General features: G+C 60.5%; 2 protein-coding genes across 2 annotated transcripts; one reads left to right on the plus strand and one right to left on the minus strand.

Annotated features, from left to right (window-relative positions):
- Nucleotides 1-2,961: 2,961 nt before the first annotated feature.
- Nucleotides 2,962-7,791, minus strand: SIGMAR1 (sigma non-opioid intracellular receptor 1). The gene is made up of 4 exons (XM_054810687.1): nt 7,526-7,791; nt 6,477-6,677; nt 5,860-5,952; nt 2,962-5,567 (listed from the first exon to the last, which is right to left on the minus strand). The coding sequence occupies exons 1-4, from the start codon at nt 7,749-7,751 to the stop codon at nt 5,341-5,343; spliced, it is 747 nt and encodes a 248-aa protein (XP_054666662.1). The 5' UTR covers nt 7,752-7,791; the 3' UTR covers nt 2,962-5,340.
- Nucleotides 7,792-7,814: 23 nt separating this feature from the next.
- Nucleotides 7,815-11,491, plus strand: GALT (galactose-1-phosphate uridylyltransferase). The gene is made up of 12 exons (XM_054810686.1): nt 7,815-7,938; nt 8,214-8,383; nt 8,461-8,536; nt 8,668-8,716; nt 8,949-9,078; nt 9,351-9,407; nt 9,715-9,837; nt 9,988-10,120; nt 10,612-10,695; nt 10,787-10,941; nt 11,044-11,144; nt 11,309-11,491. Exons 1-11 carry the CDS (start codon nt 7,881-7,883, stop codon nt 11,107-11,109), a joined length of 1,101 nt encoding a protein of 366 aa, XP_054666661.1. The 5' UTR covers nt 7,815-7,880; the 3' UTR covers nt 11,110-11,144; nt 11,309-11,491.
- The last annotated feature ends 3,041 nt before the right edge of the window (nt 11,492-14,532 follow it).

Here is a 14,532-nt window from a genome sequence, read left to right on the forward strand (position 1 = left end):
GGTCAAACTGCAATGACGCTCAGACCCTCCAAACAGGCTGCCAGAGCCCCGGCCCCTGCTTGGCATGGGCAGGATGAGACCATGCATCCCCTCTGTCACTGGAGGGGCTCCGTGCTGCTGGCTTGCACTGTGTCCCCGACTGCAGTGGGGTAAACTGAGGCACCACGGTACCATTAAGCGCACTGGACATCAGACAAGGGTGTAAGCTGGGGTAAGCATGCAGCATACTGGCCCCGCTGCTGCACCCACACCACCGCACCTCCCCTGCCAGCAGCATTGCCAGGCTGTCCCTGCACTCCCCCTCCACCTGCCTGCCTGCCAGGTTTTTCCTGACCCTTCTTTTCTATGGAGGCAGCTTTGGCAGGAGGCAAAGGGGCTGCCTGCTCTTCCCCGGGTTTTTTTGGCCAGGGCGGCTGCAGGACTTGCACAGATCCCTGGGGAACAAGGAGTAGCAGCATCCTGCAACACTGGGACACAAGGGACAATGGCTTTGGCCCCATCCCACAGCCAGGGCAGCTTGTCACAGAGACCTCATGCTGCTGTCCTGGGTGTTGGTAGCATGGGGTGACAGGAGCTCTGGGTGCCAAGGGCTGCTGGCTCTGTCCCCCCCTGCATGTCGCAGGGTCCAGGGGCAGCCACCTGTAACAGCCTGGCACGAGCTAAGTCCCTGCCCTTTCCAGGGTGTCTTGCAGAAACGGCCGCTGGCCATGGCTGCGGCAGGAGCTGGCTTTGCTCTCGGGCTCCGCAGCCTGGACTGAGCCTCTACTCACTTCACCACGTCTCTTTGCAGGGAAAAGCTGCTGCTTCTGGGCTCTCCAGCTTCCCTGCAAGCGTCTCCAGAGAAACTACCCCTCATTCTGTCATGGCACTGGTGACCCCTGGAGCTCCTTGAGCTCCGGGCAGCCCTGTGGCACCCAGCATTGCATAGCATCCTCACCAGAGAGGCTCTCTTGGAAAAATGAGCCCCTTCGCTGGGAGACCAGGGCAGCTCCCGACCCCGCAGGGCCCCCGGGCACTGTTTATCTTTGCGCAGGAGATAAAGCAGCTGTTGGCCATCCCATTTTTGGGCTGGACAGCTGTAGCTCTCCCTGGCCCATCCCATCCCACTATGGCTGGGGACCTCCTGGTGCTTGCAAGCCCATCTGAGCATCAGTTTGTCAGTGGCTGGCCAAAGATCCTGCTGAGTTGCCCCTGGGAAAATATGACCTGGCCCCATTTCAGAGGGAGCCACAGTGCCAGCCACCCCCCCCAAGACTTGTTCCACAGGTCCCCATCACACAGGGCTCCAGCCTCCCCTCCCAGTTGCACCCCAGGGTGCTGGCACACTCTGCGTTGGGCTGTGTCCCACCCCTTGCACACCAGGGTGAGGAAGGACCCATGGCTGGGGATGAGTCAGACATGGTGATGGGACTTCTCCATGGCCCAGCAGGAACCCAGGCGTTTGCAGAAGGTCCTTTCCTCCAAGGCAGAGGGGTTGAGGTGCTTGGGTCAACATAGCACTCGTGGTGGAGGATGTGCCAGGCTGGCTAGTAGCAGCACCGAGGTCCGCATGGGATGCAGCATGTCCCATCGCCCTGGGCATGGCCACCAAGGGACCCAGCCCAGCTGGACCAGCACAACTCAGTTCCTCCCTAGAGCCTCCACAGTGACAACAGCGGCTCTGGGGCTCTACACGTGTCACGAAGTGTGTCCATGCTCAAGCTTTCTCTGGGGCAACAGGCAGGACTGACCCTCCTGCTCAGCATCTTTGCCCTGCTGGGGTCTGGTGATGCTCCTAGCTGGAGAGAAAAAGAAATCTCCCAGACAAACAGCTATCGACGGCTGTGGTGGAAGCGGCACAGATAGATACTGGAGGTATAGACGGGCACGGCAGACAGCGGAGCAGATTGAGAGATACTCAGAGCAGAGAGATACGGCAGGAGGAATCGGGAGATAGATCCTGTGGGCTGATCAATACCCACTGCATGCAGAGGGACAGCAAGATAGAGCGAGCTGCAGGGGGAAAGTGTTTGGTGGGCAGCGATGTGCATTTGTCCTGGCGATGGCTCTGGGGAGCTGCCACTCACAGTTGCTTCAGCTGGGGCTGGGACAGAGCTGGACGCATGGTGCAGGTTCCTGTGACTGAGTCTCCTTGCCCATCTCTGGCCACCCCACTGAGGTTTGGTGTCCTTTGAGGTGCCCTGGGGTCCCACCTGGCCTCTGGGTACCAAAGGGTGCGTATCTCTTGTGTGTCCTGGTCACATCCTCTGGCCCTACAGGGATGTCCCTGCCACCTCTGGGCATCTCAAAGGATGCTGGGTGCCTGCATCTGGGCAGCTGATGGGGAGCGGGGCAGCTTAAGTACAAGCATGGGTGGGAAGCTTAAGTATAAGCTGCAGGGAACTGGGTCAGTCTGGCTGGGCATGCATACAGGGGAGTGGGCAGGAAGGGGCAGAAGCAGCAAGAGCCTGTGGGACACGCTGTGTCCAGGACCCATCTCTCATCTGCTGATCACTGGGGACACTTACCTGCTCTGTAACAGGTTGCAAACACCCACCCTGAAGGGAAGGGCTACTTTTTGGGATCTTTGAATGCCTGGCACTGTCCCTGCGCAGTGCTGGGATGGGGACAACCCCTCCTGCCTCAGCAAAGAAGCCAGGGCTCCTGGGTCCCAGCTCAGCTCCATCCCAGTGATGCTTGCTTGAGATACCTCGTGCTGCCTGGTTTCTCTGCCAGGCACATCCCATTGTGACTGGGGATGGTGAGGAAAGTACCTTGGAGCAGCCCTTCACTTGGATGCGGCTGCCGGCCCCGCAGCCAGGCTGGGGGGGATCCCCCGCCCGTGATGGAGTTATTGACACAGGCACTACGGAAAACACTGCTGAGATTGTTCACACTAATGTTATTTAGCAGCAATATTTCCGTAATAAAAGAAATCAATGGGCAAGAGAAAAGACCTGTCCAGAGCTTTGATTTTCTCATTTTAATGGCATACTTATTTACTCCCACCAGCGTGCCCATCGGATTTTCATTACGCGGCCTTCGCTGTAAGTGGAGCAGTATTGATATGAGCTGCTGAGTTAGCGCCTTCCCGCACGGGCCGGCGTGGGATTGCTCATGTTCCTCAACAGGGCCCCGCTAAACCCCAGGGAACAGGCACAGCACAGGGCCAGGGCAGTCTCACAACCTGCAGGAACACACATGTGCGCGTACACAGCCTACTCACACGCATCTGTGCACCCATATATACCTGGTTGTTCTGCCAGTCTGTACACACACACGTGTGTACTTGGATTGTGCACACACGTGTAGACACATTTGTCTCACCTGCACAGGCACATACATGCATACACTTCTCCCACCTACACACATGTACATACACAAATGTTCTACCCATGTGCCTAAGCATTCATACGTGTGCAATTGCTCTGACAGTATGGACAGATGCCCAATTGTTCTATCTATATGCACATGTGCATGTGTGCAATCCACACCTGTTCTGCCTACACCCACTTGCTAACTGTTCTACCTGTATGCCATACTGCCCTGCCAAGACACACAAACACAAAACCATCCTGCTTGCACCTATACACACATGTGCCTGCGACCTGTCTGCCAGCATGTGTGTGCACACGCACGTGCACACATGCAGCCTACGTACCCTGGGATTCCCTCCTGTGCCCTTCTCCCACTGGAGGGTGCACGTGGTTGTGTGTGTGTAGACTTCTCAGGACCACCAATCCACTGCATCTGGGTGCATCTACCCCCAGGGCTACATGCCCAGTATCAGCACTGTTCCCCAAAAGGATGGAGCCCCCCAGACTCATTGGTCCCCTATGGAGGCAGGGACTTGGCACCAGCCCAGGCTTTAGGTCCCCAGCGATGGCAGTGGAGAGGAGTAACAGCACCATCTCCCGCCCATCCCTGGGAGCTGAGATGGGCCTGATCCTGCCCAGCACTGCACCCCCCACCCCCACCAGCTCCCAGGACCCCGGGTGGGATGGTGCAGGCTGCCCAGGGACACCCAGCCATCCCCAGCTGACAGCAGGACTCCTGCTGAGCCCAGAGCTGGCCGGATACAGCACTGTTCCCCGTGGCAGGGAGTCAGCATGCTCCAGAGACTCTTCCGGGGGCCTGAGTGGGTGGGATGAACAATTTTATTACTGGTATCTCTTTTCAGGTGGCAAATTAAGAAGTAGCCCACTTGCAGGGCTGCCAGTCAGCAGGACGGGGACAGTCTGGATAGCAGGAGTGACATGCTACAGGCTTGGTGGCCAGGGATACACACGTTAAGTTCGGCAGCAGCATGGAGGTGAAAGCCCTCCATCAAGCAACGAGCCCGCCTGGGGTCTGGCCACAGGGCTGCAAGTAGGGTCCGCAGCTAGGCTCAGTCGGGGGACCATGGTGCCCCCTTGGTGGCCAGGACCCTGCACTGGGAGTCGAGTGGGGTGGCTGTTCCCAGGGGGTCTCACAGCCAGGGGAAGTGTTTTGAGGGGCAAGATCCTGTCCTGAGCTAGTACAGAGGTTTGGGCACCTGCAGACACTAGGTATGTGCATAGCCCAGAGACCACGCAGAACGGGCTCTTGGTTAAGGCGACAAATGGTGGCTCTTCCCCTTGGGGTGTGACTGCAGGGAAAGGGACCGTTTTCCAGCCCCAGCTGTCCTCTGGGGCAGATGACACACAGAGGACCAGGAGGGCCCTCCAGCACACAGGCTGGGCATCCCTGCGCTGCCAGGGTGTCCCAGCACAGATCCTGCCCTATGCCAGGGAGACACTGTGTGCTGCCAACCCACACCAGCAGGGATGGAGCCACAGGAGATGCTGCCAGCTGGACACAGCGCCCTGCGCTGCCCGCAGCCCCGGCAGCCTGCCAGGGAGACAGGGAACCTCTTGGCTAACATTTACAGCAGGTACTCTGGCCTGGCTCTCACCCTATGTACCCTGCCCCAAGGGTAGCATCCTCTTCCTGATGTCTGAGGAACTGCAGAAATTTTGTGGAGCCTGGGGACAGCCAGCTCCAGCCCCTCTCCCGCTGCATGCTGAAGGCACACAGGGGTGTTAATACCCTGCAAGGCCACTCCAGCCCCGAGGGATGGAAAAGCAGGACATGGCTCCAATCAAAAGTGGAAAAGGCAGGTAGTAAAGAGAACTGGCAGTCTGTGTTGCCATGACCACAATGGTCCCTGTGTCCTGGCACCCAGCTGGCCCATAGAGAAGGACAGAGCAATTGGGGGCAGCACAGGGGGTCTCCTGCTGCTGCTGTTAGAGTCTGGGCTCAGGGAGGAGGAGGAGGAGCAGAGAGGAAGGCTGGAAGGAGAGGAGCCAGCTGTGCCCAGCAGGGCGCCCCGGCAAGCTGGGCTCAGCAGCCCAAGGTGCTGAAGGCGGCATTGGCTTCCAGGAGCAGGCCCTTGGCGTAGACGCGCAGGGTGTAGAAGAGGGTGACGAAGTCCTGAGTGCTGAAGAGGGTGTCAGCCAGGGCGAAGGCGAGTGTGGAGGGGATAAAGCCCCGGCCGTACTCCACCATCCAGGTGCCTGCACTCCACTGCACCGACGTGGCCTCTCCAGCCTGGTGCACGATGGTGTCCCCTGCCAACACACACAACCAGAAGGGCTCCCAGTGGCTGCCCTGCATCATGCCCAAAGAGGAGCTGCAGGGCTAAGCACCCCAACCCCTCCCCAGTCTTGCTCACTTTTCTCTTACTGGCACCCACTGAGATGCTGGGATGTGCCCCTGAGGACACAAACTACCCCCTTGTGAGCTCTTGGCTTTTGCCAGCTGGAAGGAAGAGGCTCTGCAACACGGGAGGACCAGTCCACAGAGTGGCTGTGCCCCAGGATGTAGACACAGCCCGCAGGGCACCGTGGCTGCTGCACTTACCTGGATAGTAGATCTCACTTCTAGTGGTCCCCTCCTTCCACTGCCGGAAGGTCCCCGAGATGACGGTGTCAGAGATATCTGCCCAGTACCGACCTGCGGGAGGAAAGACAACACTGGCTCAGCACATCCCTGCTGGGGACAGCTTGGGACCCCAGGTCTGAAACACGGAGCAGCCCTCTGGGCGTAAGGATGCCAGCCCTGGGGCCTCAACACACCAAGGAGCGCAGCCAGGGCTGATACCCAGGCTGCCTGTGTGACGGGCCATACACCACCAGCCCAGGCTGCTCGGTGTCCTTAAGCTACAGCGTTTCCAGCGTGTTTGGCATTAGCTCCCTGCTGAAGCACCAGGAGACGCGATGCCTGCCACCGCCTGCCAGCTGGATGCAGAGTGTCCTGGACAGACGGCATGGCATGCAGAGGGGGCTGCAGGCGCTGCAGGACACAACGGGGGCTGGTCCCCACATGGTGTGTGTTTTCCAGCATTGTGCACCCCATACAAGTGGAGCAGTGGGCTCCCTGCCCTAGGCACACCATGGCTGGGGCAGCTGGACCTGAATAAGTGGAGTGGAAAGAGCTCTTAGAACCCCCCTCCCTCTCAGCCCTGTCCCCCTGCTTACCCGAGTGGCCCCCGGTGTCAATGGCTGTCCCGAAGAGCAGCACGTACTCAGTGAGCGAGGCGTGGAGGAGGCACATGGAGCCCATCCACCCACCCGCGTTCACAAACACCCACTGCAAGTCCTCGTCTGGCAGGATGTGGCCTGGGTGCTTCTTCCGTAGTTCCACGATTATCTTGGAGAAAGCCAGCTCATGGTCCAGCCCTGCAGCACCCAGGACTGCCGTGAGTCCCTGGCATGGAGAAAGCTCTGCCAGCCCACCTTCCCCAAATCCTCCACAGCTACAGCGTTCCAGCGCATCCTTAGAGGGGTCTGCCTAGGCAAGACACCTACTCTCTCCAGCCTTCAGCCCCCACGGCAGCTGACTCAGCCCCTCTGCAGCCCCACTCCTTCCCCAGATGGTGATGGAGGACGTGCAGCACCAAGTGCTCCAGTCCTACAGCCCACCCCAGGTGCTGCGCTATATGGGGGGCCCAAGCAAAGTGACAGTGACCCTGCCCTGGTGACATGCAGCCCCTCTGCCACCACTGCACACCCTGTGCCCTGCGGGGCCAGCCCTCCCCTGCAGCCCTAGTTGGGGGGGGTCGGTTCTGCTCCTGACCCATCTAATGCTTGGTGCCCCGATCTGGCCAAGCCCCAGTACCGAGGGAGCCACCTTAACCCTGGGTTCAGCCCCAACCGGACTGGGTGATGTTGCTTCCCCAGTCCCCATTCCTCCTTTGCTCCTGTCCCATTCCCCTACCCCAGTCCCCCCATGCTCCCTGTCCTTGTTCCCCGGTACTGACCCCTTCCCGATATCGGTCCTGCTGCCCCAGTCCCAGCCCCTCGGTCCCTCTCTGACCCAGTCCCATCTCCCCCCGTGATCCCGGCCCCCCCTGTACCGGAACCTCCTCGATCCCGCGTCCCCGCTACGGATCCCTTCCCCAGCCCACGCCGCTGCGCCCCACAACGTCCCCAGTTCCCCTTCCCGCTCCCCGTTCCCATCCCTTCTCGGTCTCACTCCCCGCCACCCCCCATGGTCGGTGGGCCCCGTCCCCACGGGCGGCGCGTACCCGCGTGGTGCCGGGCGAGCTGGGCGATCTCGGCGGGGGTGAACTCGTACCGCTTGGAGGCCAGCCAGCCCCGCAGCCCCTGCAGCACCAGCGCCAGCGCGCCCAGCGCCAGCCCGGCCCGCAGCGCTCGCCGCCCCACCGCCCCCATGCCGCCCGCCGCCGCCGCCGCTCCGCCCCGCCGCCACCGGGACGGGGAGCGGGACCGCCCCCGCCGCGGCCACGCCATGCCCGGCCGCGGGCGGTCCTGCGCCGGCGCGGCGGGGCGGAGCGGTGGCGGCGGAGGCGGCTGGAAGGGGCCAGTCCCGTGGGGCGGTGCCGCTGCTGCTGCCGCCGGGGCTTCCGGGAGCGCGGCGGCATGGAGCCATCGCTGGTGGGGGAGGAAGAGGAGGGGGGCGGCCGCTTCCGTGCCAGCGGTACGGTGCCTCCCTCCGGACCCCGGCAGAGCCCAGCTCAGTCCCGGGAAGCGGGGGCTGTGGAGACCCTGCCAGCCCAGGGCGGGTGGCGGCAGCGGGGGACCCCTCCCCCAGACTGGGACAAGGAGGAAGAGGCGAAGTTGGGAGGGACATAAAGTGGGGTGCAGACCCTCTTGCAGGGGTAGCCGTGGAGGGGACACGGGGGGCACCCAGCCCGCTGGGGTCTGCACCCTACATCCTTCCCCCCCTGACACCCTGCTCCTCTCTCCCCACAGAGCACCAGCACGCTCGTTATAACCCGCTGCGGGACGACTGGGTGCTGGTGTCAGCCCACCGCGTGAAGCGCCCCTGGCAGGGGCAGGTGGAGAAGCCACCCCCTGAGGATGTGCCCCGCTGGGACCCCAAAAATCCCCTCTGCCCCGGGGCCACCCGGGCCAACGGCGAGGTACCACCAAGGACCAAGATGTCTGGGCTTCCCCCACCCACCTCGTCCCCCTGTGATCCCATCTCTTGCTCTGGCAGGTGAACCCCCAGTATGAGGGCACCTTCGTCTTCCCAAATGACTTCCCTGCGTTGCAGCCCGATGCTCCTGAGCCTGGTAACTTCTCGGGGGAGAGCGGGCTGCTGGGGACCCGCAGACTGAGGTCCTGGGGGTGCTACGGGGTGGCCTGGAGAGGCACGGGTGCTGTCCCAGCATGCTCGCTCTCTCCACTGTCTGTCCTTCCCCAGGTGACAGTGATCACCCCTTGTTTCGAGCTGCAGCAGCCCGGGGTGTGTGGTAAGTACCTCCGTGGCTCTGGGGGGTCCAGGCTGCGATGTTGGCCAGGAGCTGTGGGATGAAGCTGGACTGAGCCTGCTCCCCACCTTGTGGTGCCTGTTCTGTGCACACCTGCTATTTTTTGGGGCATTTTGGGGGTCTCATCCCTGTCCTCTGTTCCACTGCGCCTGGCTGGGCTGTGGGGGACCCCGGAGATGCCCCACAGTCCCAGCCACATGTGTCTTCTCCACAGCAAGGTGATGTGCTTCCACCCCTGGTCGGATCTGACGCTGCCCCTCATGTCCCTGGCAGAGATCCGGGCTGTCATCGACGCGTGGGCAGAACTGGCGGCTGAGCTGGGTGCCTCCTACCCCTGGGTGCAGGTCTGGACCTGGTGGAGGTTGCCCTTCTCTCCCTGCCCCGAGGGTCTTGGGTGGAGGTGGGGGGCTGAGTGCTCTGGCAACATCTGGGGTTGGGACCGTCCCAGTTACGTGTGGGTACCCTGTCCCTATACCATGCCCCCCTGAGCCTTTCCAGGTGGGTGTGAGGCTCCGCTTTCCTGTGGGATGCTATCTTGGTGTGCCAGGGACACCATGGCAGCCCACAGCAGGGACCCTGGGGCTGGGACCTGCTGGCTGCAGCTCTTCCTCTGCAGATCTTCGAGAACAAGGGAGCGATGATGGGCTGTTCCAATCCACACCCCCACTGCCAGGTGAGGCTGTCCCACCCATGACCTGGTTTAACCACAGGTCCCTGTGGGTGACCCTCCAACAAATCCAGGGGGAAGATGTGAACAGGAATTCCCCCACCGTGTTCCTAAAGCTTTCTGCAGTGAGAAACCTGGTCCCATGCCTGTCTGTCCTGTCACCTCCCCTCTGTGGGACTGTCCCTTGTGGCTGCCACATGTCGGACTCTCCACCTGGTGGCAGCACGGACCTGCAGATGGGCAGCGTGGCTGGGACACCCCTGAAAATGTGGTATACAGGTAACCCAGCCCTGTGTCCCAATGTCCCTTCCAGGTGTGGGCCAGCAGCTTCCTCCCAAATGAGGCACACCTGGAGGACCGGACCCAGCGGCAGCACCTGACCCAGCACAGCGTGCCCATGCTGCTGGAGTATGCTGAGCAGGAGGCTCTCCGAAAGGTGAAGACATGGCTGTTGTCTGTATCCCCTCCCTGGGAGCTGGATATGTCCCTGGGCAGGCCCCTCAGCCGCCCAGAGCAGAACCCCAGGAGCACCCATCCCCAGGGTGTTGGGGCTGCCTGTGTCACCATCAAGTGCTGTGTCCCGCAGGAGCGGCTGGTGGTGGAGAATGCGGACTGGCTGGTTGTGGTGCCATACTGGGCCACCTGGCCCTACCAGACCCTGCTGCTGCCCCGCCGCCACGTCTGTCGCCTCCAGGATCTTCGTGAGGACGAGAGGGACAGTGAGTGGCTCTGCACCTCATTATCCCCTGTCCTACGTCCTTTGGGGTCAGCCTTCATTAGGAGGCAGCTCTGTGGCAACCTTGCTGGTGCTGGAGGGTCTATGTCCCCTTGGGGTGTGGGGCTGCTGGGCTTGGGTTGGGAGGGGACTGGCACCCCCCATTACGCCAGGACAAGAGCTGTGTGTCCAGGCACAGGCAGTGCTGGTGGGGGGACTAGTGTTCTTTTTGGGGTGATGAAGCATGTGGTGCCCCATACTTTCGACATGGTAACATGTCCAAAGGAACGGGGGCTTCTCCTGCCACGTTGCTTGGGCTGTCTGCATGGGGGGGGAGCTGGGCAACTGGGAAGTGCACCCCTCCTGCCTGCCACTGATGTCACCCAGGGAGGGGTGCTGAGGGTGACACCCCCCCCCGCCCCAAGCCCGGCGTGCTGCCTGCCCTTGGAAGTAGCTGGCCAGCTCAGGGTTCGATTCCCTGGCACTCTCCTACAGGTCTGGCCTCCATCATGCAGAGGCTGCTCATCAAGTACGACAACCTCTTTGAAGTCTCCTTCCCCTACTCCATGGGCTGGCATGGTGAGTGGTATGGCTGGGGGGGCCCCACAACCCTCTCATCCGCATCCCCGTCCCCTCCCTGGGGCTCATGTGCTGGCTGCACCCCTGGCAGGAGCACCCACGGGCCCCTACCTGGAGGAGGACTGCAGGCACTGGCAGCTCCATGCTCACTACTACCCCCCGCTGCTCCGCTCCGCCACCGTCCGCAAGTTCATGGTGGGCTATGAGATGCTGGCGCAGGCGCAGCGGGACCTCACCCCGGAGCAGGTCAGTGCTGCTCAAGGAGGGGATTGTGGGGAGCCAGGGGGTCCTGTGCCAGGGCTGTCCGCAGGACCAGCTGCTGACCACCCTTCATGCTGTGCCCCACAGGCGGCTGAGCGCTTGAGGAGCCTCCCCGAGGTGCACTACAAGCAGAGAACCAAGGAGACATCGTGACGGGGAGTAATGGAGCTGGCCCTTAGCTCTGCTGGGTGAGGCTGGGGGGTGGTGAGAGCTGAGGCCTGGGAACTCAAGTCACTTGTGAGCCCTCTGGTCTTCCAGCTTCTCCTGAGCCTTGTTGCAGCTAGACCTGTCTTGGGGACTGGTTTTACCTGTTCAGGTACCCCAGTCCTGATCCTGTGGCATCCTTGTGCAGGTGTTGTGGTTCCCCCCAGTCTCCATCCCTATCCCAGGCTGTGTCTTCCCGGCTCTGCAGCATGCTTGTACCAGCACTAAAGGGCTCACCCTCCTCCCAGTCCAGTATTACTGGGTGGGACTGGGAGTGCTGCTGGCCCCGTGGAGGGGCACAGCTCTGCAGGCCAATAAAACCTGGAAGTAAAGTGCCTCTGCCTGTGCTCTGGTGGCTCTCAGCCCTGGGTGGGAGGTTTGGGGTCTTCGATGGGGACCCCCAGCGGGTGTGGGGGGATAACCCTGGGGGCTGCAGGGGGTGTGCTGGAAGCTCTATGCTGCTTGCTGCTGTCTCTGTCTCTGCATTGCCTCCTCTTCCTCCCTGGGGGGAGCTCTGAGTCTGTCTCTGAGTGCTGCAGGCTCGAGGATGAGTGGGAAGCAGGGAGGAATTGATGCCTCCCAAGGCTTAGCCCGTTCTTGGGAGAGCGCTGAGACCTGGCAAACGTGGAGGCTGCTGGCCAGGGATGTCTAGCCGTGGCTCACACAACTGCTCCTCTTCCTCCTATCTGCCTGCAGCTGCCAGGCTACAGCCTTTGTCCTGCCTGCAGTAGGTGCTGTGGCCGCCATGCGGGACTGCTGGGATGCAGCAAGGGGCTGGTTCATTGCTAGCCCAGAAGCTGCCAGTGGGTCCAGCTCTGCTCGTGGTGCTGCTGTCCCCTTTCCCCTTCCCTGTGCCCGCCCATGACATGGGGCAGCAGCAGCCCCGTCCCTGGGCTGAGCTGAGGGATGCTGCAACCAGCTCGGTGCTCCTCCCCCTGCAGCCCCTTCCCCCAGGGAAGCCCTGGGGCTGTGCAGGGGTAGGTCCTGGACAGTGATACCTCACAGCTGATGTGGGAGGATGCCCAGCACCATCTGCCATCACACCTTTGCAGAAATATTTTTTATTTGTCGCTAAAGAGCCATTCTCATAACTCCTTAATGAGGCCCCTATCCTTGTCAAGTCCGTGAGTGGACTCCTGGGGACTAGAAATACCTTGTGAGAAGAGAAATGCTCTTCTCCTACCTACAACACCACAATTTGTGGGAAGGGCTGTGCCCCCCCTGCCCCATCTGTGCATTGTCCCCCATCCCTACCCATTGGACTGGGGCAGGGAGAGGAGCCCGGCCAGCATGAGGCTCAGAGCCAGGCGGGATGCGACCCTCCTGCATGCTGATGGCCCCGTCCCAAAGCCCACAAGCCATCCCACCACCCAGCCTCAGAGCTCCCCAGGTGCCCAAGGAGTTTAGGGAGGAGGTGGTGAGTTTTGGGGTGACCCTTGGGCTTGGAGCCATCACTGTACACAGCATTCCCCCCTCAGGCATGGGGGGTGCCCAGCTCAGAGTCTGGCTTCTTGCAAACTGTTTTCTTCCCCCCTGGGACAAGCAGTGTCCGTTTGGGGTCTGTGACCATCCCCATTGCAGCCCCCCTTTCTTCTCATAGCAAGTGCCTTCGCACGAACCTTCAAACTTCCCCGCCTTTCCCCAGGGCCCTGGAAAAGTGGCAATGAATTGGCTTAAATGTGGGAATCCAGATTGGGGTAATTACCCGCTGAACCAGTTGTAACGAAGCTAGTCATCTCCCTGCACGCGCAGTTAGCTCTGATTTAATAGCCCACCGGCTCCCAGCCTGGGCTGCAGCGCCTCGGCCCGGGGCCGTAAATGAAACTCGCAGTAAGTCAAGCGGTATTAAACTTTACAGTTGCCGTCTTTAAAAACGAGACTCTCTCTCTAATAAATCAGAGCAAGTGGGATTGTAAATATCGAGGCAGGATCCATATTGCTTAATTAAACAGCGCCTAATGAACAGCCTGTTTGTTGTGTTGTGATTTAGGATGGAGGCTGGAGAGGCGGCGCGTGCCGAGGAGCGCTGGTACCCATGCTGGGATACCCTCCCCGGCAGGTAGCGGCTGCTAGAGTTTAGCTGTTGCCAAAATAGCTCAGAGATGGCCTGAGAATTAATTTAAAATAAAAAATTAATTTTTTCCCCCCAAAAAAACTTCTGAAACATTCAGGGCAGAAGTCAGCAGCAGGTGGAGGAGGAGGAGGAGGGGGTGCAGCCAGGTGTGAGAACTGGACCTTGGCTATGCTGAACCACCCCCCTTCCTCATGACAGATCCACCTCCTCTAGCCCCAATATATTTAGCTTGTGTGAGGGGGTGTGAAAGGCTGTGAGGGAGCAACAAGCTTTTCCTGTGTCATGGGGAGGCATGCTGGTGCAAATGGAGCTGCTGGGGATGCAAAGGCATTACAAATCATAGGAACCATTGCTGCCATGCTGTAAAGCCCTGAAGCCTTTTATATTTTTGTAGTTACAGTCCAGTTGTAATCAAAAAATGATTTATGGTGAGGAGATTAAAAATGTCTAGCTGGGTGCAGGGCACCCAGCCTTTGCTCCTGACCTGGGAGCATCAAAGGGAAACTGAGGCCTGTTGGGATTCCCTGTCATTTCACTTCTGCACGGGAGCTGCTGGAGATCATCCTGGGAAAAGTGTCCCTGTGATGGCATCACCCTTGTCCTGAGCCCCTGTCCCCCAGCATCAGGGCAAATACCTCCTCCGCAGTCCCTGCCCTGAACTGCTCTGGGAGGACGAGCAGGGCAGGTGATGGGGGGAGTGAGGGGAGCCGAGACAAAGCTCAAGCATGGGGTTAATGCATTAAAAACACGTGGAGGTCCCGTGGAGGCATTTTCTTCCTCAATGGCACATTAATAGGGCTGTGAGGGATTAGGGAAGGGCCGTGGTGCTTCTGCACTGGGCCGGCATGTCCTGCGCTCTGCAAGGAGCAAGGGATAAGCCCAGCAGCGTATGCGGAGATGTAGACACGCTTGAGGGAGGATGGCCAAGAATTTAGTCTCATTTCCATCCTGTTTTCTGATGCCACTGAAACAAATGGGTTGGGCTACAGAGGGATGTGGTTTCCCCAGAGCTACTGGGGCTTTGGCTCGACTAAGACAAACCAATGTGCTCGCCCAGGTTGTAGCGGTGCCTGTCTCCATCGTCACCCCTGTCCTGTGTATTTGGGAGACCCAGGGCATCCCCAGCTCTGACACTGACTCCTTCTGTGGACATTCTTCTGGGATGCTACTCTGGGGTGCTGCCCTGGTGCAGACACCCTTTGGTGCAATACTCAATGATGGAGGGTAACTCCTGGAGGCACGTTCGTCGTCTTTGATTACGTGTCCGTGTCCTAGGCAGCTGCCAGACTGCAGAGCTG

Source organism: Grus americana, chromosome Z (genome assembly GCF_028858705.1).
Source record: "Grus americana isolate bGruAme1 chromosome Z, bGruAme1.mat, whole genome shotgun sequence".
In the NCBI taxonomy this organism is placed as follows: domain Eukaryota; kingdom Metazoa; phylum Chordata; class Aves; order Gruiformes; family Gruidae; genus Grus; species Grus americana.